We start from the raw sequence: 24,424 nt of genomic DNA on the forward strand, positions 1-24,424 counted from the left end.
ATTCACCTGGTCAGTCTGTCATGGAAAGAGCACGTGTTCCTAATGTTTTGTACACTGTGTACATCTCTATTCACAGCATAGAAATAGTTTAAATAGAAATGCATATAAGAAGTCATTTTATCCTGAGGGGGACAAACACCATGACAAAAACACAATTTATATTAATTTGAATATTAGATCATCTCTTACAATCATTTAGAAAACAAAACCCTTGTTTACAAATTGCACCGTAGAAAATGTAGGTTCTTAGTGCACTGGAACAGTAGGTTGATTTACGAACAAAAAACAAGAATTTAGAGAACAGTGCTGAATGCTGATCAGTAGAAAGGCAGGGAAATAGCACTTGTCTACACGTGTGTAAATTTGATGCAAATTCAAACCAACAAGAAAGAGAAACCATCATCTACAAACACTCCCACTTCTGTACCCTGTCAACAGACAGACTGGTGTGAGTGTGTATGGAAAACAAATAACACCAACAAATGCCATTATTATGTATCATTTTGTAACAATCAATCAGTCTCGATCCTAATCTGTCCTTCTCTTAAATCCATTTACTGTGCACATCTCACATCATGCTCAGTCAATCATGAGTAGAACATGATCATTCATTGGTCCGATTATCAGCTTGAAAAAATAAAGTTAAATAATCAGCTTTGGTTCATTCACGCTTCTCTAGCCCCTTTCTGCTTTAAATGAGCAAATCTTATTCAGTCAGATGGCTAGTTCATATATAATATGCTTGATATGAGAAAACTATCATCTCTTTTGATTGAACTGCCACAAACAAACATGGAAAAAAGGGATTAAACAAAAGAAAGTACTCCGTGCTATTGAAAGAGTAATACTGGAATCTGTAGTTCTCTTAGAAGCCACCAGGTGGACACATAAGATCTCTATACGAGGTCCATATAGACATACGCAGAGCAATATCCATGTATGTAAATCTATGGCTCTGGCCACACCCTTATCAACAGAGGAGCAATGAGGAACGTTAGGAGCGTTAAGTGCTCATATATTGGAAAAAGTTTTACATTCCCTCCATTAGATAAATCTTGTTTTAGACATTTCAGGAAGGACTGCTGGAAATAAATCCGTGCAAGAAGATGGAATGTATAACTACATTGACCAAAATGGAGAGTAGACCAAACATTCAATGGCATGTAATTGATGGAAGTAGGCGCTTAACGGAACCAAATAATAAACTTACAATAAATACAACTGCAATGAATCCTTAAAAAGTATATCTGGTCGTCACCGTAGCGTTTTGTTTTGAAATCATTTTTGATTGTTACACATCGCCCACTTTAATTTCCAGTCAGGCAGTGGGTGCTTGGAAGTGTTTGTCCCTACATGAGTCCACAGCAGGGCTCCTTGGTGTTGTTGGAGGTGTCCTCCTCTGGGGCTTGGAAGTGTTTGTCCCTACATGAGTCCACAGCAGGGCTCCTTGGTGTTGTTGGAGGTGTCCTCCTCTGGGGCTTGTAGTTTGAGCAGGGGCGGGTCCCCACTGGCTGGGGTGAAGTACACAGTGCTGTGGGAGGCCACCTCCTCTGTGCTGGGTGTCTCCTGGGCGGCTCCGGACGGGGTCACCTCCTGCAGAGGGGCGGGAGAAGGGGTCACCTCCTGCAGAGGGGCGGGAGAAGGGGGCATCTCCTCTGGAGGGGGTGGGGCTGGGTACTTGTTGAGCTTGGCTGCGGCCCGCTGGCGTTTCAGGTCCGCTAGTGTCTGGTGGGATTTCTCCCGGGTCATGCTGTCCCCTGTCTCCCCGGTCCCCGAGGCAGGGCTCAGCTGGTAAGAGGCGCTGCGGTCCATCCGGCCTCCGCTCCACTGCTCCCCTGGGACTGACGCCGACAGGGCCAGGGGCATCCCACCGTTCCCCAGATTGAACTTCCTCTCCCCTCCCTCGTCATCCTCCCCCCTCGACATGGCACCTGCAGCCTGAGAGAGCCAGCGCAAGAGAGTTAATATGACACATTCACCTATCAACTCTGAACCATATCATCTATTCTCAGTGTTAACTGAACATGGTAGCAGTTTGTCCTGGTGTTGTTGCTAAGACAGGAGTAACAGTACCACTCACCATGGCAACGTGCTGGTGGAGCTCGTTGTCCGTCTGTCTGTCCTCGTCGTCGTCCTGCGGCTCGGCTTGCCGGCCTCTCTCCTGCCACACCATGGCCTCCTTGTGGTGCTCCCGCCGGTACAGGCTAGAACGCTCGTTGACGCTCACACGCCGCACCACCTTACTGCTCAGACGGACGACAGAGAGAGATACTGTAGACACAGCTACAAGCTGGAGAGTGACCGTAGTTTGAGGGTTTTACCTGTGTCTAAACAAAACCATCATCCTCTCCCCTCAATCCTTGAACTAATCCTCTCTCTTGTCCCCCCCTCACCCTCTGCTGCCAGTGCTGGAGGCTCGTCTCTGCAAGGTGCCCTTGTGTCGGTCCCGACTTTTCATGATGGCGTCGTGTTTGTGCTTCAGCTCCATCAACTTGGCTCTCACCTCCTCGTCCACACACACATCTGCCACGGACAGAAAACACAACAGTCAGGACATGTCCTCCCCATTCAGGATTTCAGTCCCTCTGAAACACGTTTATGCTGTGTCTGGACAACAATTATCTACCAAGACAACAGTAAGTTAATCTATACTGTCCAATCCTTTTCTGTCATTGCCCTTCACGTCTACAGTCTCTGAGGGGGTTGATAGTTGTGTTCTTACCCAGCGGCGTCTCTTCCAGGACGGACTTGGTGTTGAGACTGGCCCCATGAGCCACCAGCAGCTCCACCATCTGGACCTGGAGAAACAAGACACACCAGCATGTTCAGGTTTGTCAGGCAATACAGCCATTTAGCATAGCATGGCATATTTTACATTTTAGTCATTTAGAGGACGCTCTTATCCTAAACAGGAGCAATTAGGGTTAAGTGCCTTGCTCAAGGGCACATCAACAGATTATTCACCTAGTCGGCTTGGGGATTCGAACCAGTGACCTTTCTGTTACTGGCCCAATGCTCTTAACCGCTAGGCTACCTGCCGCCCATAGCAAGACAGTGGAGAAAGGGGGACGTAGCTTCATTCTAAATTGTTCTGAGTGCGGCAATACCGACCTGTCCCCAGCAGGAGGCGGCATGGAGTGGTGTCCAGCCGTCTGTGTCCTTCTCCTCCACTTTGGCCTGGTGCTCCAACAACAGCTCCCCTACCAACAGGTAGCCGTTAGCTGCCGCTAAGTGCAGCTGGATGTGAAGTGAGACAGAGGACAGATTGTTACATGGTCAACCTTTAATACCAGTGGTGAGGTGAATCTATGGATTATAATATGAGATTAGAAGTTCAAACCTCTGTGCTATTTGTAAGTAATGTAAACCTTAGTGCTGTTTGTAAGTAATGTATTTGAACAGTTATTCCCAGCCAAGTGTGTTTTCAGGTGTATTTTAAGGTTTACAGGGGGGTATTCAAAATCCTACCCTACAAGGTCCAGAGTACTTCTGGTTTTATCTGATAATTAATTGTACCCACCTGTTGTCCCAGGTGTAAAATCCGTCCCTGATTAGAGGGGAAGATAATGATTTTATTTTTTTAAACAGATGAGTGTCTCACCAGTGTGGCCCTGTTGTCATCCTGAGCGTTCAGGTCCGCACCACTCTGGACCAGCGCTCGAAGGTCCGTCAGCACCTCCATCTCCTTAGCCCCACGACACTGGTTTATACGGTCCTGGGTTATACCTGCACAGGTACACAGGAAGTCAACTCAAGACCATTTGACTAGGACTGATTTTTAGTAAGGGTCATGGTGGGGATCACAACTGGGAAGAGAAGGGCTAGGTAGCTAAGGATGAAGGCTCAAGGCTGTAGTCATGGTAAGAGAATGATTGGGAGTAGTTGGGAATGCAAATAGAGGATAAGGTTGTGGAGAAGGAGAGGATGTCGAGTTGGGTTCTGACCCTGCTCTGCCATGACCATCTCTAGCAGCTCCAGCGTGGCCTCGTCCTCACAAAGGTCATAGGGCATGTTGCCATCAGCGTTGACCGCCAGCAGCTCTGCACCACTGGACACAGACAAGGAGACCGTTACGTCAGGAGACAGGGACTCATTACACCAGACAAGGAGACCGTTACGTCAGGAGACAGGGACTCATTACACCAGACAAGGAGACCGTTACGTCAGGAGACAGGGACTCATTACACCAGACAAGGAGACCGTTACATCAGGAGACAGGGACTCATTACACCAGACAAGGAGACCGTTACATCAGGAGACAGGGACTCATTACATCAGTGGCACATGCATCACTATCACATGTAGCTGCAGTTCAGTATATTCACTGACACACAGTGTTAATTTACTGTAGTAAATGATAAGGATGTCCTGGAATGTTAACCATATGTTTATATGATACGATAGTGTCTGTGAAGAAAGGCTAAGAATAGATTGTGGGGGAGTTCAACCAGAGGACCGTGTCCAAACTCATACTTAGTTACTCAAACTTCTTTTTCCAAGTCTAAGTAAAGTAGTACATTGTAACTGTGTGCACCTTTCTGCGACCAGCAGAAAACGAGAGAGTGTTTCACGTTTAAGTGTTTCTAAATGTGACTCACGACTGCACCAGGAGCTGCACCAGGGCTGTGTGTCCACAGGTGGCAGCAGCGTGGAGGGGCGTCCACAGTTCACTGTCACAGGCGTTCACACAGGCCCCGGCGTCCAACAGACACTTTACCAGCTCCACAAAGTCATCAATGCAGCACTGCAGGGGGGGGGAGCACGCAGACAGACAGACAGACAGACAGACAGACAGACAGACAGACAGACAGACAGACAGACAGACAGACAGACGGACAGACAGAACAGACAGACAGACAGAACAGACAGACAGACAGACAGACAGACAGACAGACAGACAGACAGACAGACAGACAGACAGACAGACAGACAGACAGACAGACAGACAGACAGACAGACAGACAGACAGACAGACAGACAGACAGACAGACAGACAGACAGACAGACAGACAGACAGACAGACAGACAGACAGACAGACAGACAGACAGACAGACAGACAGACAGACAGACAGACAGACAGACAGGACAGACAGGACAGACAGGACAGACAGGACAGACAGGACAGACAGGACAGACAGGACAGACAGGACAGACAGGACAGACAGGACAGACAGACAGACAGACAGACAGACAGACAGACAGACAGACAGACAAATGAATACATGCTCACCTACAGTGTTCTACCATCAGTAAGTCAACTGCAGTGTAAACTGAATTTGCATAGGCCCAGGCCTCCAGTAAAACACATTCATATTTTCCAAAGGGAAGAAATAATTATAGATAGTACTTATAAAGAGAACACTGTGCTCTCTAGTGACACGTGTTTACAGTGTGTGTGTGTGTGTGTAACGTGTATATGTAGGGTCTGTGTCATTTTGACTTATAAAGAGAGCAGTGTCGTTTCTTGGTGGTGTTCGTAGACCTTTCCAAACAACACAGCAGTGCTATGAAGGGAAGCATAACTAAACTTCTCCTCCCCAATGGTCTAGGAATGTAAGCAAGAGCCTTGGTCCAGAGCAGCAGTTACATGAGAAGCCCTAGAAGCGATGTGAAAACGCTCTACAGTGTTTACATAAACTGTGACGTTAGTTAGACACAACAGACAGATAGACACAACAGACAGTACTTACAGTTCTGAGAGCTGACAAATTAAATGTATTTATAAAGCCCTTCTTACATCAGCTGATATCTCAAAGTGCTGTACAGAAACCCAGCCTAAAACCCCAAACAGCAAGCAAACACAAAACAATGCACACACAGGCTGACCTGTTGGTGTGGGTGGTCACAACTGTCTGTACCTGGTGTGTGTGTGTGTGTGTGTATATATATATATATATATATGTTTGAGAATGTGTTTAAGAGTATGTTTGAGTGTGTGTGTGTATGTTTGAGAGTATGTGTTTAAGAGTATGTTTGAGTGTGTGTGAGTGTGTGTGAGTGTGTGTGCTTGCACCTGGTGCAGGGCAGTGAGCCCGTCCTCGTTGTACAGATCTGGACTGACTCCACCGTTCAGCAGCTCCCTCACTGCAGAGAAACACAATCACAACAGCGTGGCTGTTACTCCCTAAGCTATGCTACGAGTCCTAACTTCAGATAGCCTCTGCTCTTGTAATGCACGCAGAAGTTAAAGTTACGAGTCACCACTATAATTAGCCATAATCATATGTGGAAACAATAGCACCATTGAAACCAAATGCCTGGTCTGATAAGTTTAAAAGTATGACGCGTCTCACAAAAAATATGCATGAATCATTTCTTATACAGAAGTACAACTTTTAACAATTTCCATTGAACATTTTACAAAAACACATTTACTTGAGGAACAGTGCCGATGCAAAGTTTGGTAACAGAATGACAGCACAAACAGTCATTCTGTTAACAATCATTGGTTTTTGTTTAACACATTTTAATTAATTTATTGTGGAATTTATTGTGGAATTGCCCTGGTGTTTATAGAGCAGTTGTACTGTGTAATTCATGCTAGGCAACTTGGAAAAACAGCAACCATAACAACAACAACAGTGAGGGTTATATAAGGCCCTAGGAGGTGTGGTATATGCCTAATATACCACAGCTAAAGGCTGTTCTTAATCACGACACAACGCGGAGTGCCAGGACACAGACCTTAGCCGTGGTATATTGGCCATATATCACAAACCCCCGAGGTGCCTTATTGCTATTATAAACTGGTTACCAACAGAATTAGAGCAGTAAAAATACATGTTTTGTCATACCCGTGGAATACGGTCTGATATACCACGACTTTCAGCCAATCAGCATTCAGGGCTGGACCCACCCAGTTTATAAAGTGGGATAACCTCTATGGCTGGTTTCCCAGACGTGGATTAGCCTAAGCTTAGTCCAGGTCTAAAAACACGCTTTTAATAGTGATTCTCCATTGAGCATGTTTTTTATTCCAGGACTAGTCTTTATCTGTGTCCGGGAAACCAGCCCATAGCGGTGTGCTGACTGACTCACCTTCCTCCAGGTCATTGCGAGCTGCAGCCTCCAGCAGGGTGATGTTGTTGGGGAAGACCACCCTGCGCGTGCGCCCCTTGTTCTGGCCGGCCTTGCCCCCGCCACGGGCCGTATCCTTGTCCATCTGGGCCCAGCCCTTCAGCTGCTGGGCGCGCCGCTTCTGGGCGTGCTTCAGGCGCTCCGTGGCACTCAGACGCCCAACCGTGGCCATCTCACCGAGCAGCTCGCCGTGCTCCGCCATGCCACGCCACCGCCCACCTCAGACTTCCTACACCTCCCGTTTCACTGTTCTGATCTGGTTCTGGCTTTTATCAGATGAAAGTGAACACAAAAATAATCAAAGCTGCTGGAAGGTCAGGTTGCAGACATCTCCAAGGTGTAAAGGTCCAAGTCGGTATTCTTTGTGTGAGTAACAGAGAATCAATTTCTCTTCCATGGGTCTATATGCTTTAAAGACTATGTATGGAAATTCAAGAGCTGAGAACCAACTGGTTCTTACTCTAGATCTTTATGGAACATCTCCTGCTGGAACAAATCCATCCAGATTACTTTGAACCACATCTCTGTCCTTAAATCCTGTGTTACTTCCTGTATTCCTTTGGGTTGGAGGGAGGGGGACCAAAACAGTGACACTACTTCGCCTCTGCCCCGTCAGTACCAGCAATGCAACCATTGATGGTTAGGCCTACACTCTCTGGGAAGTGGACCCAACACAGAAGTCCCCGGGTGGGAGTCCATACTGAGAGCTGTGGTGCAAACCTTGAAGTGAGGTGGTTACTTAGAGTACAAACTCAGCAGCTAAGAGGAACCAGGTCACATTCAATGTGAGAATAAAATATAAACAGATTTGGACTAATACTGCATAGAGCTTGTTTTTAGAGTGCAGTAGTATGAGAGAATGTAAGGGCAGGGATTGGACAGAGGTGGGGGATGCATGGGGATTGGATCACTTCTAGTCCTGTAATAGGCCACTGCAGGTGGTGCTTCAGGAACCAGGAAGAGTCACGCATCAAAGCGTCTCAAGAATCCATTGTGCTTCTTAGAATACAGAACATTCTACTCCCTCCCCTGACACCTGCAAACAGAAAGAGAAATGGGGATACCTAGTCAGTTGTACAACTGAATACATGTCTTCTGCATTTAACCCAACCCCTCTGAATCAGAGGTGCAGGAGGCTGCCATAATTGACATCCACGTCATCGGCGCCCGGGGAACAGCGGGTTAACTGCCTTGCTCAGGGGCAGAACGACATATTTTTACCTTGTCAGCTTGGGGATTCGATCCAGCAACCTTTCGGTTAGTGGCCCAACGCTCTTAACCGCCAGGCTACCTGACAGAGGGAGAGAGTGTGTGTGAGTGTGATATTCAGAGAGAGAGCGAGAGAGCCCTGTTACAGTAATGTACACAACCTGCCCTCCTAAGCCTGTTATCTGGAAGATGTACGCTCCTTATCCTCCGCTCTTCACTCCCACATCCCAGGGAAACCGGAGATGGGACGCCTTTCATTAATGATTGACACCCTGCCTGCCCTGCGTATGCCCCCTCAACTTCAGCACAGCACAGTTGGTTAGTGTAAGAGAACGGATCAGGAAGGGATGCTGTAGGGTGTTAATTTGTCAGGCTGTAGTACTAGTGACTAGACAATGGTTTGGGTGCTAAGTGCTAGGCTAGCAGTGGCCCTCCTGGCTGTCACTAAGCCCTCTGTCCCTCCCTTCCCATTTATCCAGGTAAGTAACATCTCACACCAGCCGCTCTTTCCAGGCACCTCATCCATTATTTAGCCTGGCCTGTGAGTCGCTGAGAGGAAGGTCAACTAGACGCACTCAGGGATATAGAGGGAGCAGTTGCTTACGGGCAGGCCCAGTGCAGACGGAGACCACTCCACAGTCACAGAGACCTAACAGAGGGGACCAGGTCTGGGACTGGAAAAGACATCAAATATCTTGTAACATGGACAGGAAAGATGGCATCACAAACACATGGCATGGCACTTTTGGCTACATTCAAGTATACCTATGGTGAAACTACAGAGACCACTGTGTTGTGAAACTACAGAGACCCCTGTGTTGTGAAACTACAGAGACCACTGTGTTGTGAAACTACAGAGACTACTGTGTTGTGACCTTACTGCAGCAGTGGTAATCAAAGTCGGGGTCGCGACGAACTGCAGTGAGGTCGCCAACATTTAAAACAAATTAATGAGACAATATACAAGAAAAATTTTTAAAAATGTTTGGATTTCTTTTCATTTTGATAAAAAAATGAACATGTAATGAATTTAAGTTTATTTGTTGATGTAAAATTCAAAATGTACCAATTTTAAGGTTGTCATTAGATTTGGGGAGGGGTTGCGATTAATTCTTGGGGTGGGGGAGGTGTACCCAGAAATTCTGGTAAAATAAAAATTGATCACCACTGAAAAAGTTGGAAAACAAACTGGCCTACAGCATAATCTTTCCATAATTGTCATTCCCAAGTCTTGAATGAATAGACCTGCTTTAGGGACACTTCTGTCACTATGGCTTCAAACTATATTTAGGATGACCTTTCCTTTGTCAGTGCCCAGACCACAATGTAAGGATTTCCTTGGATTCAAATCAGAATGTTTATCCTACACACCCGCACACACACTAACAAAGTGGCACAGAGTATACCGGTATTCCTATTAAAATATGAGGCCCTACTGCAATATAGAGGCCAGGGCCACACCTTGCTTTACCCCCAATCACAGAGAACTGAACTTTGTTCCAAAACAAGACCTAGCTACAGAGACACCAAGCAGCCATAAACAGACAGACACCTGCTGCTGCTGACACATAGGCTGTCGCTGTCTAGTGTGTCCACACTCCACGGAACAGCTTGTAATCAGTGCACAATCAGAAAACGGAGGGATGGTGCCCGGTTTCCACTACAGTAAACACAGAAAGAGAATAATCATTATTTACAGACTCTTAAAGTGATGCTCTAGAACGTTGTATAATTTTAGCCAGTAGTGTTGAAAGTGGTGCTCACGAGTCAAAATGGGTCCACGTTTTTTGTGTACTACGTCATCCATTTTGTATGATATGTTACGAATCCGATTTGTACAATATGTTATGAATTTGTTGTGCTTAAGATCCCAGACTCCATCTTTAAAGATGGAATCTGCAGTAGGTGCTGCCACACCACCGTTGTTTTTGCTGCCGAGCTGAGGAGCGTCACGCATTATGGTAAAAAAAAAAAATATATATATATATATTTTTTTTTTAAATCTATATTTTTTTACAATTGTGCTCTTCTATCAAGCGTGCAATGAAAAAACAGTGTTTGTTGTTTTCAGTAACTTCTTTGTTGTTGTAATATCAAATGGACGTGACAATTTCAGCATTAAGGATTCAAGCTTTAAGGAGATTTGGGGAAGAAGATCCCCACAATCCCTTTAGGATCAGCACGGAATAACTAAACTAAACACTTCAGGTAAATCATAACGCTTAAAATAAAAAGAGCAGAAATCAGCATGTAACAAAATAGTCTTATTCAACACCACCAGTTGTAGCCAATAGATAGGCCTATATTTTAATGTACTTCTCTCATCAGAATGTAACAAAAGAAATTAAGTGAAGAAGACACAGAACTACTGGTCTGTATGCGTTTGTCCTCTGAATCACAGATCATTGGCCGTCCTCACTTGGAACACACAACTCCATGGGACTCAGGGACATAATAGCCTTCTATGCATGTCTGTGTGTGTCATCACTCATCTTTCTGCGTCTCTGTACTGCTGAAAGTCGTGAGCCTGTTCAGTTGCGTGTTCAGCCTGGTCTGTGTGAGTGTGACAGAAGTGATATGTGATGTCGTAGCAGTAGGCTACATCTTTGTACGTAAAGATGGCTTAATCCCAAAACCTCTAACTTCCGCTTCCTACCTAATCTCATTGTCTTTAACTGACAGTCCTCCCAGTAATGCTGTCAATCACCAAGGAGATAAGATATAGTGGTGGTGTTTAAGACCATTAGTGACCATGAAACCTAGCCTATATAATCACACTTGAACAATGGCAATGAAACCTACACAAAGGGTCTCCTTTCCCCCTGAATAGCCAGTAGAATAGGCCTAGATCAACTGATGATAACAATAAAAAGAGATCATGCTCATATTTCTGTGAATATACTGTGCCTGGTGTCTCAAAGGTCATTTTGAAAGTGATAGCAGAATTACATAACCAAACATTGATATGAACTCAGGGCTCTGCCTGGGGTCAGGAAACATGTAGGCACATATGGATCAACTTATGACCCTTTGTGTACACACACTAAGGTTGAGGCGGATGGAAGACATCCTTTATAGAGCGAGTTTTAGGCCGGAAGGACATCCTTGCCTGTCTGTTGCAGTTCAAATGCGAAACATAAAGCACACCAAGTCACAGCCAGTCAGTCGAACAGCGAGTAAGTCTGGAACAGAAGCAGATCAGTATGTGTACTTTAGCCCAGCACAGACTGGCACAGTGGCCCACAGCGAGGTTTAGCACAATAACAGCCACTGTGCATCCTCAACTCAGAGAACCTCTCTACCCTGTAAAGGCATCCACATGCTTCCCAGCCGAAACAGTTTGGTAGAGTTTGTGCATATATTATGACAATATTTTGTGACGTTTTTGTTTTGGACTTGTGAGGGTTTCCTCGGCTGTTCTGGCACACAAAACAAATTCTGGAGGCAAGCCGAAGTTCGGAGTTGAAGTCTACGCCCCTTCGTCAATGATTGGTCAACAATAAAGTCTTTGTTGTCATTCAACGAGAGACGACTCGTTTTCATGCACAATTTTTCATTGATAAGTACTGCACCAAACATCTTTGTTAGATATAAAATCTCTTTAGTAAAAACGTCAAAAATAAATGTCAGATTTCTTGAGTCATCTTATTTTGACTGACACTTCACAGCTTGGGTCTTGCCAAAGAGAATTCACAAGTCAACCTTACCCTAAGTCTTCCACAGAAATGACTACCTGCAAGTCAGAGACTTCATGCTGTTTCATGTACAATTAAAAAATATATCTTTTTTTTTATATTACACAAAAAAAAAAATACCAAAAAGAATCTGCCAATGTTTTTAAGAAGCCAATTCATACATTCCCATTTTTACAACATTCTTTCCGGGAGAAGTCTTTTATATCTCCCGTGCACATGCCGGTAAGTTTAGGAGTGGGAGTAGTCGTCGGCAGATATGGGTTGATGCTTACTTTAATAACTCTATTGAAAATACACCATCAAATAAATCCATTATGCATTTCTTTAGGCAGGTCCGATGAAACATAAGATTAACTAAATGTATTTTCAAAAGAATAGCATATTTTGAGTTTAATTAAGTTACTGGTCTGTGCAGTCTACATGTGACTCGTGCCAGGAAACTAGGCGTATGTCACACATCCAGTACTTCACAGGAGAGGCATTTGAACATAAATATTTATTATGTCAGTAATCGTAGTTCTGATGTCCAGATGTTATTTTCGGTCATAAGAGACAATAGCAGCAACATTATATACAAAATAAGTTACAAACAATGTAAAGAAACACGATTGGATAGATATGCCTTCTGGAACATGTGCACTTTCTTGTGCCTTAATAACAAACTTGTACTCCATCCATAAATATGATTAAAATAGATAAATTACAAGCCTAGTTGGTTTAGCCACGGAAAAAGAGAGGAACCTTCCCGCTAGCCATGATTGGCTGAGATAACGTATGGGCTGGACATGCCGGGAGATGAGTTTGCATTGGTCTGCCATGTAGCACACTTCTGTCTATAACGTGAGCTGTTCAGTATGTGGTGACAGTCCTCTCTACCGCACCATTTAAAAATATAAATAAATAAAATAAAAACAAATGTTGGTATTTTTCACCCCAATTTCGTGGTATCCAATTGGTAGTAGTTAGTCTTGTCTCATCGCTGCAACTCCCGTACGGACTGGGGAGAGGCGAAGGTCGAAAGCCATGCATCCTCCGAAACACAACCCAACCAAGCCGCACTGCTTCTTGACACAACGCACATCCAACCCGGAAGCCAGCCGCACCAATGTGTCGGAGGAAACACCGTACACCTAGCGACCGTGTCAGCGTGCACTGTGCCCGGCCCGCCACAGGAGTCGCTAGTGCGCGATGAGACAAGGATATCCCTGCCGGCCAAACCCTCCCTAACCCGGACGACGCTGGGCCAATTGTGTGCCGCCCCATGGGCCTCCCGGTCGCGGCCGGCTTAGTCCACTGTGCCGGCTTAGTCCAACATTAGCCATCGAGAACTACAAAAGATTTGCTACTTTTCTCAACAACATTGTTGCCATGAATTTAGCAGGCGCTATCGACAGATCAGTTGGACAATGTGATGGTCTAATTTCTGCACACGCCAATGTCAGTGTGAACTGGAGTGACTTGGCACAATGCTGGTCAAACAACATGTAGCTTCAAACAAAACAGAGTTAAATGGTTCCAGTCTGCCATGAAGCGTTCATCCATGTATACGGGTAAGAGTCTAGCTACATTTTCATATATAAGTTTCTAATTTAGTCAGAAAGTCATTTTTATTGCAAGGTAAAGTTTACTGGCTCGCTAGCTAACGTTTTGTGTATGATCTGTGTAGTAATATTATTTGAATCAGAAATCCATTTGCATTGCTAGTTATAGCCTAATGCTAGCTAGCTAACATTGAACCTAGTTTGTTAGCTTTAGCTACCTGCAGATTCATACTACAGCTATGACAATGTTTGTATTGGTAGTAGTATGAATTGGGATTATGCCGGTTCATTGTTTAGCTAGCTAGCTAGCTAGCTACCTACCTACATGTCTGAACAAAAGACTCTAAATCAGCCAGATGATTACATGACCCATCAAGTTAGCCAGGTGTGTCTCGGGGTGATTACGGCCATCTATTGTATATCATGAACATGTAGTGACCCCATCCACTTAGCTAGATGTGGCTGGGGGTGATTACAGCCATCTATTGTATATCATGAACATGTAGTGAACATCCACTTAGCTAGATGTGGTTTGGGGGGGGGGGTTATAGCATTTCCTTCACATGACCCATCAATTTAGACAAGTGTGTCGTCTAAGCATCATCTAATAAATAAAATATGTATTAAAAAAATATCTGGACACTTTCGGTTTTTGACATTGCTACTATGCAAGTAACGACTTCACTGTACCTTTAACACCTTCTGTATCCTGTGCATGTGACAAATAAACTTAGATTTGATTTGATATAGCGTGTGTTTACAACATGGCCTCACATATGAACCCTTAAAGAGATGGGTGGGGCTAAGGCTTAAGAGGATGTGAACGATTCTTAATGGGTGTAGACAGAGTTTTCCAGTAGGTGTACCAACATTTTTCAAGGGCCATTTTCTCAAAAGTGGGGATACAAGTTGATCAACATTCAAAGCAGAATTACTTTCCCATTGTTCCTCAACTGTAGTGTATGATATACCATTTTCTAGCTCTGAGTCTCAACTTTAATCCAATGTAAAAAAAAAAAAACACAATTTCAAATGTTGCTACATAAGAGGCGGTCGGTCACATATAGGTGCACCATGCACATCAATAGTTATTTTGTTCATTAAACAGACAAGACACACCTACCCTGATCACAGTCACACACTTTATTGTAGGCTAAGAATATAAAAGACTAAAATACAAATTATATTTTCCCCACACAACTTCCGTCACAGGAACACATGGAACTGCTGTCATATAAAAAGTGATATTTTGAATCAGAACCCAAAAATGCTGGACAGAGGAACTCTGCCTAGAAGGCCAGGATCCCGGAGTCGCCTCTTCACTGTTGACGTTGAGACTGGTGTTTCACGGGTACTATTTAATGAAGCTGCCATTTGAGGACTTGTGAGGCATCTGTTTCACAAACTAGACACTAATGTACTTGTCCACTTGCTCAGTTGTGCACCGGGGCCTCCCACTCTTTCTATTCTGGTTAGAGCCAGTTGGCTCTGTTCTGTGAAGGGTGTAGTACACAGGGTTGTACGAGATCTTCTGTTTCTTGGCAATTTCTCACATGGAATAGCCTTCATTTCACAGAACAAGAATAGACAGACGAGTTTTAGAAGTATTTTGTTTCTAGCCATTTTGAGCCTGTAATCGAACCCCCAAATTCTGATGCTCCAGACACTCAACTAGTCTAAAGGCAAGTTTTATTGCTTCTTTAAAATCAGAACAGTTTTCAGCTGTGATAACATAAATTGCAAAAGGGTTTTCTAATGATCAATTAGTATTTTAAAATGATAAACTTGGATTAGCTAACACAACGTGCCATTAGAACACAGGCGTGATGGTTGCTGATAATGGGTTTCTGTACGCCTATGTAGATATTCAACTAAAAATCAGACTTTTCCAGCTACAATATCCATTTACAACAATGTCGACACTGTATTTCTGATCAATTTAATGTTATTTTAAATGGACCAAAAAAAGTGCTTTTCTTTCAAAAACAAGGACATTTCTAAGTGACCCCAAACTTTTGAACGGTAGTGTGTGTGTGTTATATATCATCCATCCATCCATCCATCCATCCATCCATCCATCCATCCATCCATACATACACACAGAGGGAAAAAAGTATTTGATCCCCTGCTGATTTTGTATGTTTGCCCACTGACAAAGAAATGATCAGTCTATAATTTTAATGGTAGGTTTATTTGAACAGTGAGACAGAATAACAAAAAAATCCAGAAAAACCCATGTCAAAAATGTTATAAAATGATTTGCATTTTAATGAGGGAAATAAGTATTTAACCCCTCTGCAAAACATGATTTAGTACTTGGTGGCAAAACCCTTGTTGGCAATCACAGAGGTCAGACGTTTCTTGTAGTTGGCCACCAGGTTTGCACACATCTCAGGAGGGATTTTGTCCCACTCCACTTTGCCGATCTTCTCCAAGTCATTAAGGTTTCGAGGCCGACGTTTGGCAACTCGAACCTTCAGCTCCCTCCACAGATTTTCTATGGGATTAAGGTCTGGATACTGGCTAGGCCACTCCAGGACCTTAATGTGCTTCTTCTTGAGCCACTCCTTTGTTGCCTTGGCCGTGTGTTTTGGGTCATTTTCATGCTGGAATACCCATCCACGACCCATTTTCAATGCCCTGGCTGAGGGAAGGAGGTTCTCACCCAAGATTTGACAGTACATGGCCCCATCCATCGTCCCTTTGATGCAGTGAAGTTGTCCTGTCCCCTTAGCAGAAAAACACCCCCAAAGCATAATGTTTCCACCTCCATGTTTGACGGTGGGGATGGTGTTCTTGGGATCATAGGCAGCATTCCTCCTCCTCCAAACACGGCAAGTTGAGTTGATGCCAAAGAGCTCAATTTTAGTCTCATCTGACCACAACACTTTCACCCAGTTGTCCTCTGAATCATTCATATGTTCATTGGCAAACTTCAGACGGACATGTATATGTGCTTTCTTGAGCAGGGGGACCTTGCGAGCGCTGCAGGATTTCAGTCCTTCACGGCGTAGTGTGTTACCAATTGTTTTCTTGGTGACTATGGTCCCAGCTGCCTTGAGATCATTGACAAGATCCTCCCATGTAGTTCTGGGCTGATTCCTCACTGTTCTCATGGTCATTGCCACTCCACGAGGTGAGATCTTGCATGGAGCCCCAGGCCAAGGTTTTGTGTTTCTTCCATTTGCGAACAATCGCACCAACTGTTGTCACCTTCTCACCAAGCTGCTTGGCGATGGTCTTGTAGCCCATTCCAGCCTTGTGTAGGTCTACAATCTTGTCCCCGACATCCTTGGAGAGCTCTTTGGTCTTGGCCATGGTGGAGAGTTTGGAATCTGATTGATTGATTGCTTCTGTGGACAGGTGTCTTTTATACAGGTAACAAACTGAGATTAGGAGCACTCCCTTTAAGAGTGTGCTCCTAATCTCAGCTCGTTACCTGTATAAAAGACACCTGGGAGCCAGAAATCTTTCTGATTGAGAGGGGGTCAAATACTCATTTCCACTCATTTAAATGCAAATCAATTTATAACATTTTTGACATGCGTTTTTCTGGATTTTGTTGTTGTTATTCTGTCTCTCACTGTTCAAATAAATCTACCATTCAAATTATAGACTGATCATTTCTTTGTCAGTGGGCAAACGTACAAAATCAGCAGGGGGTCAAATACTTTTTTCCCCTCACTCTGTGTGTGTGTGTGTGTGTGTGTGTGTGTGTGTGTGTGTGTGTGTGTGTGTGTGTGTGTGTGTGTGTGTGTGATATATATATATATATATCACACACACACACACACACACACACACACATATATATATATAACACACTGCTCCAAAAAATAAAGGGAACACTAAAATAACACATCCTAGATCTGAATGAATGAAATAATCTTATTAAATACTTTTTTCTTCACATAGTTGAATGTGCTGACAACAAAATCACACAAAAATAATCAATGGAAATCCAATTTATCAACCCATGGAGGTCTGGATTTGGAGTCACACTCAAAATTAAAGTGGAAAACCACACTACAGGCTGATCCAACTTTGATGTAATGTCCTTAAAACAAGTCAAAATGAGGCTCAGTAGTGTGTGTGGCCTCCACGTGCCTGTATGACCTCCCTACAACGCCTGGGCATGCTCCTGATGAGGTGGCGGATGGTCTCCTGAGGGATCTCCTCCCAGACCTGGACTAAAGCATCCGGCAAACTCCTGGACAGTCTGTGGTGCAACGTGGCGTTGGTGGATGGAGCGAGACATGATGTCCCAGATGTGCTCAATTGGATTCAGGTCTGGGGAACGGGCGGGCCAGTCCATAGCATCAATGCTTTCCTCTTACAGGAACTGCTGACACACTCCAGCCACATGAGGTCTAGCATTGTCTTGCATTAGGAGGAACCCAGGGCTAACCGCACCAGCATATGGTCTCACAAGGGGTCTGAGGATCTTATCTCGGTACCTAATGGCAGTCAGGCTACATGGAGGGCTGTGCGGCCCCCCAAAGAAATGCCACCCCACACCATGACTGACCCACCGCCAAACCGGTCATCCTGGAGGATGTTGCAGGCAGCAGAACATTCTCCACGGCGTCTCCAGACTCTGTCACGTCTGTCACATGTGCTCAGTGTGAACCTGCTTTCATCTGTGAAGAGCACAGGGCGCCAGTGGCGAATTTGCCAATCTTGGTGTTCTCTGGCAAATGCCAAACGTCCTGCACGGTGTTGGGCTGTAAGCACAACCCCCACCTGTGGACGTCGGGCCCTCATACCACCCTCATGGAGTCTGTTTCTGACTGTTTGAGCAGACATGCACATTTGTGGCCTGCTGGGGGTCATTTTGCAGGGCTTTGGCAGTGCTCCTCCTGCTCCTCCTTGCACAAAGGCGGAGGTAGCGGTCCTGCTGCTGGGTTGTTGCCCTCCTACGGCCTCCTCCACGTCTCCTGATGTACTGGCCTGTCTCCTGGTAGTGCCTCCATGCTCTGGACACTACGCTGACAGACACAGCAAACCTTCTTGCCACAGCTCGCATTGATGTGCCATCCTGGATGAGCTGCACTACCTGAGCCACTTGTGTGGGTTGTAGACTCCGTCTCATGCTACCACTAGAGTGAAAGCACCGCCAGCATTCAAAAGTGACCAAAACATCAGCCAGGAAGCATAGGAACTGAGAAGTGGTCTATGGTCACCACCTGCAGAACCACTCCTTTATTGGGGGTGTCTTGCTAATTGCCTATAATTTCTACCTGTTGTCTATTCCATTTGCACAACAGCATGTGAAGTTTATTGTCAATCAGTGTTGCTTCCTAAGTGGACAGTTTGATTTCACAGAAGTGTGATTGACTTGGAGTTAAACAACACAATGGAAGTGTTCCCTTTATTTTTTTGAGCAGTATATATACACACACACACACACACACAGCCGTTGTCAGGTTATGAGTAAAGTAGGCAATTTAACATAGGAGTAGCGGGAGTACCCTACTTCACCGTGTGTATATATGCTGCCTCTCGGCTACAGTTAATACTAAGCCAAACTTTACCGCAATCATGACTAGGTTGGTTGGTGGAAATAAAAGTAGAGGCTCTGTCAATCATACCTTTCATATATAAAGAAAAGTCTGCAAAAAGTTGGCGGGATGCTGAAGTTGGCAGAAAAAAAAACACCTTTGAAAGTTTTGTGTGTGTGATGGCTATTAATACAGTCGATAGAGGAGGGAAGATTAAATCAGGGATCATTTACTGGTAGACTGGGAGGGACGCTCTCTCCTCTATCTCAGTTCATTTAGGAAACTGGGCATATTTCAATAGATAGTAAAACAAACTGTACTCTGGCAGCAATCAGATTACAGTTTATCATACATTTTTTTATGGGCATACCACTGGGCCGGCCTACTGAACTTTTCACAATGTCATCCTAACCATACAGGGAAAAATATATAAATGCAACATGTAAAGTTGGTCCCATTTCTCATGAGCTGAAATTAAAGATCCCATAAATGTTCCACACACAAAAAAAGCTTATTTCTCTCAAATGTTGTGTACAAATTTGTTTGCATCCCTGTTAGTGAGCATTTCTCCTTTGTCAAGATAATCCATCCACCCTACAGGCACGGCATATCAAGAAGCTGATTAAAAAGCATTATCATTACACAGGTGCACCTTGTGCTCGGGACAATAAAAGGCCACTCTAAAATGTGCAGTTGTGTCAAACAACACAATGCCACAGATGTCTCAAATTGAGGAAGTGTGCAATTGCCATGCTGACTGCAGAATGTCCAACAGAGCAGTTGTCAGAGAATTTAATGTCAATTTCTCTACCATAAGCCACCTACAACGTCCTTTTAGAGAATTTGGCAGTACATCAAACTGGTCTCACAACCGCATAGTGTGTGTGTGTGTGTGGTGAAGTGTAACTCAGTAAAATATTTTAAATTGTTGCATGTTGCGTTTATGTTTTTCTTCAGTATATTAAAAGCTAGTTAGGAATGTTATTTATCAGGTTGGGCATGCACCACACAGAACGCATGCACCACACAGAACGCATGCACCACACAGAACGCATGCACCACACAGAACGTATGCACCACACAGAACGCACTGCAACTGCCTCTGCAACGCAACGCTTCAAGGCAAACGCAGCACTACATTGGAAATGAATGTGCTTCTGGTGTACCAAAATGCAATGACGCATTTCTCGGATATCAAATTATATTTCACCAAAATAATGTTGCGGGAATGCTAATCTTATTGGTTTCGAAAACAAACAATTTCATAACAATCTGAGATGGTGGGTGTCGAAATCCTCTTTCTTGTGATTTTTGAGGTGGAATGACCCAGGTTATAGGCTTCTGGGCGGCCTAGTTTGGTCACCTGCGTTCTTCATGTATCATCGGTGTACTTTGAGTTTGGTCGGTAAATGCTTGAAAACGGTTTACAGGAGAGCCACCATCAATGAGTCATTGACTCAGCTTGGGCAGGGAGGGCCGGTGGTTCTGTGGAACAAATCACTCAGTGACTGGCCCTCACTATGAATACTCACACATTCATATGTGTTTGGTCTGGTTTAGTCCCCAAGTGAAAAATCAAATGACTTAATTTGCCTACAAATCATAAAACACATTTCTGCATAAATGAGTTACAGTTTAAGGCCTACAGAGTAAGGTTTTCAAAAGGACTGTTATAGGTCAAACAAAGGGATTACTTAACCAATGGGCCTACGTATTTGGTGAGACAAAGTCAATGTCAAAATATGTTTGAGATCTGATTAAAGCAGCGTTATAGTTGATAAGATTAAATAAAGCAACATAGCCTAAGTTGGTAGTGCTACAGTCAGAATGATAGGCCTAGTTGACCATACCTGTAGGCTAGATTTAGGTCTAAATCGTATTTCTGTTCCATCAGAGGACAGAAAGAACCAACCTTGCCTGACGACTCAAACTGAATTATTCCGCTGCTCTAGCGTTCGCTAAATACTTCACTCCGAGACTGCCATCATTGAAGTCATTAGTGGTGATGTCAAAATGAGGGGTGTTGTACAAAACAAAGCCATCAGCGATTGGAACATCTTTAACCAATCAGAGTATCAAAGCCAATGAAGAATTCTCAAAACCCTGCTATACCCACGTGTGTTCTGGCTCTGGCCCAACCCATCGGTTTCTGGGACCAATTTTCCATTCTAGAAATCATCAGGGAGGTACTCAGATCTAGAATCATTGGGCATGGCGTAGCGTTTCGGCGAGAAAAGAGTTTGGGTAGCCAGGCAAGAACCAACCCCATGTACACTGTGTCTATGGCTTGTGGCTTTCATGTGGGCCAACAATGCTGAATCAATGGTTGGTGTTATGGAATGATCCTGCCACTTGAATCACTGCCCAGTGGTCTAATCTCCTGTTCAATATTCCTAAAGGCTTTTCCCCCCCATCCCCAGCTTCAATATGCAATTGGTTTAATGTGCAATTAAAAAGACAAAGCTGAGGAAGAGAGAGAGATCATTAGGCTATATAGAGGTTAGAGATGGATCAATGACAGCCAGGTTAGTAAAGGCTATACTATCTGGCTCCTTTGAAGAATGGACATTGTTCCCAATAGTTAGGCCTATATTGATTAAGGCAGAGAAAATAGGAGCTTGTATTGTTTATTCAATAGTTGGATAAGACTTTTGATTAAGTAGGGGTCTCTTTCCTTTCTGTATGAAAACTGTGCTGCTCAGATAAGAGACCTTAAGTACCTTACCCTCTTTCAAAAGAGTGGCTGACTCGTTCAAAAGAGTCAGCCACTGAGCAAGAGCAGAAGTTTACATAGGCCAGTGTGTGTATGTCACAATGTGGCCTAGGATATTGTGTTCTCAGATCTCCAGATTCTGAGATAGCATACAGTTGTGAGTGCAGCAGCATTGTGTGCGCGCTACTCAAGTACATGTACTAGTTGTAACTAGGGCTGTGACGATTGTGGAATTTAGGGTAATGATTCATTGTCATGCAAATGGCCAAGGTTAGTCATAATTGTTATTTTTGTTTACATTTTTTTGTTGTTGCTTGTAATGCATCTCTGACAAATAGCTACGAGAAACCTAATTAATACAACACCGCTTTGGTGACACCCCTGTCTAAAAAAACTAATGGTTTTGACTGCTTGGAACTTTTTAAAATGAAGCTGTTCTGCTCGTAAAATGACTACGAACTTGACCAACTTCATGTAAAAATGTAAAACTGCTATTGGGTAAATTATATCTACTTGAATATAATGTTGATCCACCCCCCTTCTCCTAAAATTAATATGTATTAAGACGATAATTTTTTTATCCACGGTCATTGTCCATAATTGTCTGTTATACGATTAATTGTGCCAGCTGTAGTTGTAACTTTTTTGATATCTCTAAGCACAATAAGAAATGTGACCTGCTTGCTTCCTCTGTTTCCTAGAAAGATTCTTAATGAAAACCAATAAAATGCAAGTAAACAAATGAAATGTAACACGGACCTTAGTGAAGGGCTGCCACCATATGAATGAGAAAGGCACTTTGCATCTTAAGGCAGTGGCATTCTTATAAACTCTATGGTTGCTATCCTGTTGGTCCTGGACACACAAAAAAACACTAACATACAACTCATAAAAGTCAGACATGCAGAAGAATGCATGGCCAAAATCCACCACACAGCTCATAAGTGGCTAAACTTAGAATAAAGACTTACATTTCTATTTGAAAGTAAGACATTACATGTATGCATCTATCTATGCTTCTTTACCTGGTACCTAGCGAGCAAAACAATAGTTCTGCACCATTTTGGTTCATAACACTGAGCAGGATCTGAATCATGAGCTATTAACATTGCCTACTGAAACATGCAAGTAAACTGTTTCATGAATTGAACATGTTAACAGTCTACAATCATCTAAGAAGTTGTCCACCAAAAATAACAGGAAATGCTAAATTGCAGTGGTCTTAAGGGATCGGTCGATTCAATTAAGTTTCTATGATTGAAATGCCACCCACCCTGTTTTCAAGAGAATGCCGTGTCTCAACCAATGATTTTATATACATCATTGTTCTCAACCGATGTGTCTGATGACAGACCAATACATTAAAAGCCTTGAATAATAAGCAAATTCAGCTTCACTGGGTAGATGTTAGCAGATTACTAGCACTCTACAGCCAGGTAACACAGGCTAACTAGCTAGGATGCTAGCTGCCTGGTTCCACTGAATGCGAGTAATTCACTCAAAAATAGACTTTTATATTCCGGTCACATAACTCTGTAGCTAGCTGCTGAATAAGTTGTAGTTGTTTATCGTCACACTTTTCTAATATCGCTTATCATATAACCTTCTAACATCCAGCATGCCCGCACTATCCGTGACAGCAATCTGTTAGTCATTAACATTTTGTAATGCCAATTAATTAGCATCCACGTTAGCCTGCTAACGTTAGTTAACACAGCTCACTTACCCGTCCTCATTCAGCCCCGGTAAAAGTTTGCTTTGGGTAACTCAAATGTCAACCTTCAAATGTATTGGAGATTAAAAAAAATAAAAAATTAAAGACTTGTTGCTTACCTGTGAAGTTAATTCAGTCTGACAGCAGCACGAACTCGTATCCGTGTTCGCAGCCCGACTGAACCCGATCAGCTGTTTTCTGTCCCCAACCCTCCGGGGAAATGCTTTTCCATAACAACCGCTGCGCTGTCACCGAAAGGTGCCCACTAGAGGGAAACATTGCTCAGAGCAAACTCTAGAAATGGAAATGCTGTAAACCGAGTGCAATGTTTACTGTGGGACATACCTGTAATGTGTAATGACTCTCACCAAACTATTTGACAACAAAATCCTACATAAACTTAGTCTCACATTTTCTGACCTTTTCCTCTAAAATTCAATCAAAAATAACAGCTGTCTGAAAAATACTGCAGCCCACCTAGAGCATCTGCTTATGCCCCATATAATGTACATCTAAATGTATGTTTACAAAAAATTATGGACTTGTCATCAAGGGCAGAACATTTCCCCCAATGACATACACTTCAAAAATATATCCTACCAAAATAATAAATTGTTGAAGGGTCGTATGAATTCAATCACTTTCTGACTGCACCCCTTTAGATTTGAAAGAAACCTTCCAAACATGTTTGGTCATGGTAGAGGTCAGAGAGTTACTTTTTGGAACCGAATGCCAAAACATTCAGGAGAAAGAGGTGCTCAAAGTCGACCCGTTTCGCATACCCCACACTACCATGAGACTTGCCTGGCTACTCAAACTCCTTGTGCCGGGCAAACGCTACGCCACGCCCAGGGACGTGTTTCTACTCCTCAATGAAGTGTGTAGCGAACATACAGCGGCTTCGGAAAGTATTCAGACCCCTTGACTTTTTCCACATTTTGTTACGTTACAACCTTATTCTAAAATGTATTAA

General features: G+C 43.7%; 1 protein-coding gene across 4 annotated transcripts; it reads right to left on the reverse strand.

Annotated features, from left to right (window-relative positions):
- Positions 1 to 101: 101 nt before the first annotated feature.
- LOC115195521 (protein phosphatase 1 regulatory subunit 16A) lies at positions 102 to 23,890 on the reverse strand. Of its 4 annotated transcripts, none has more exons than XM_029755434.1 (13): positions 23,571 to 23,890; positions 8,300 to 8,369; positions 7,040 to 8,114; positions 6,015 to 6,085; positions 4,599 to 4,744; positions 3,945 to 4,048; positions 3,602 to 3,726; positions 3,112 to 3,237; positions 2,723 to 2,798; positions 2,394 to 2,523; positions 2,081 to 2,243; positions 1,471 to 1,938; positions 102 to 1,397 (listed from the first exon to the last, which is right to left on the reverse strand). In XM_029755434.1, the coding sequence occupies exons 3-13, from the start codon at positions 7,278 to 7,280 to the stop codon at positions 1,350 to 1,352; spliced, it is 1,698 nt and encodes a 565-aa protein (XP_029611294.1). In that variant the 5' UTR covers positions 7,281 to 8,114; positions 8,300 to 8,369; positions 23,571 to 23,890; the 3' UTR covers positions 102 to 1,349. The 4 variants fall into 4 exon arrangements, with proteins under 4 accessions (XP_029611294.1, XP_029611295.1, XP_029611292.1 ...); XM_029755435.1 differs by having other exon boundaries at positions 102 to 1,377; positions 1,451 to 1,938; XM_029755432.1 differs by having other exon boundaries at positions 102 to 1,938.
- Between the last annotated feature and the right edge of the window lie 534 nt (positions 23,891 to 24,424).

This window comes from Salmo trutta, chromosome 6, assembly GCF_901001165.1.
Source record: "Salmo trutta chromosome 6, fSalTru1.1, whole genome shotgun sequence".
Lineage (NCBI taxonomy): Eukaryota > Metazoa > Chordata > Actinopteri > Salmoniformes > Salmonidae > Salmo > Salmo trutta.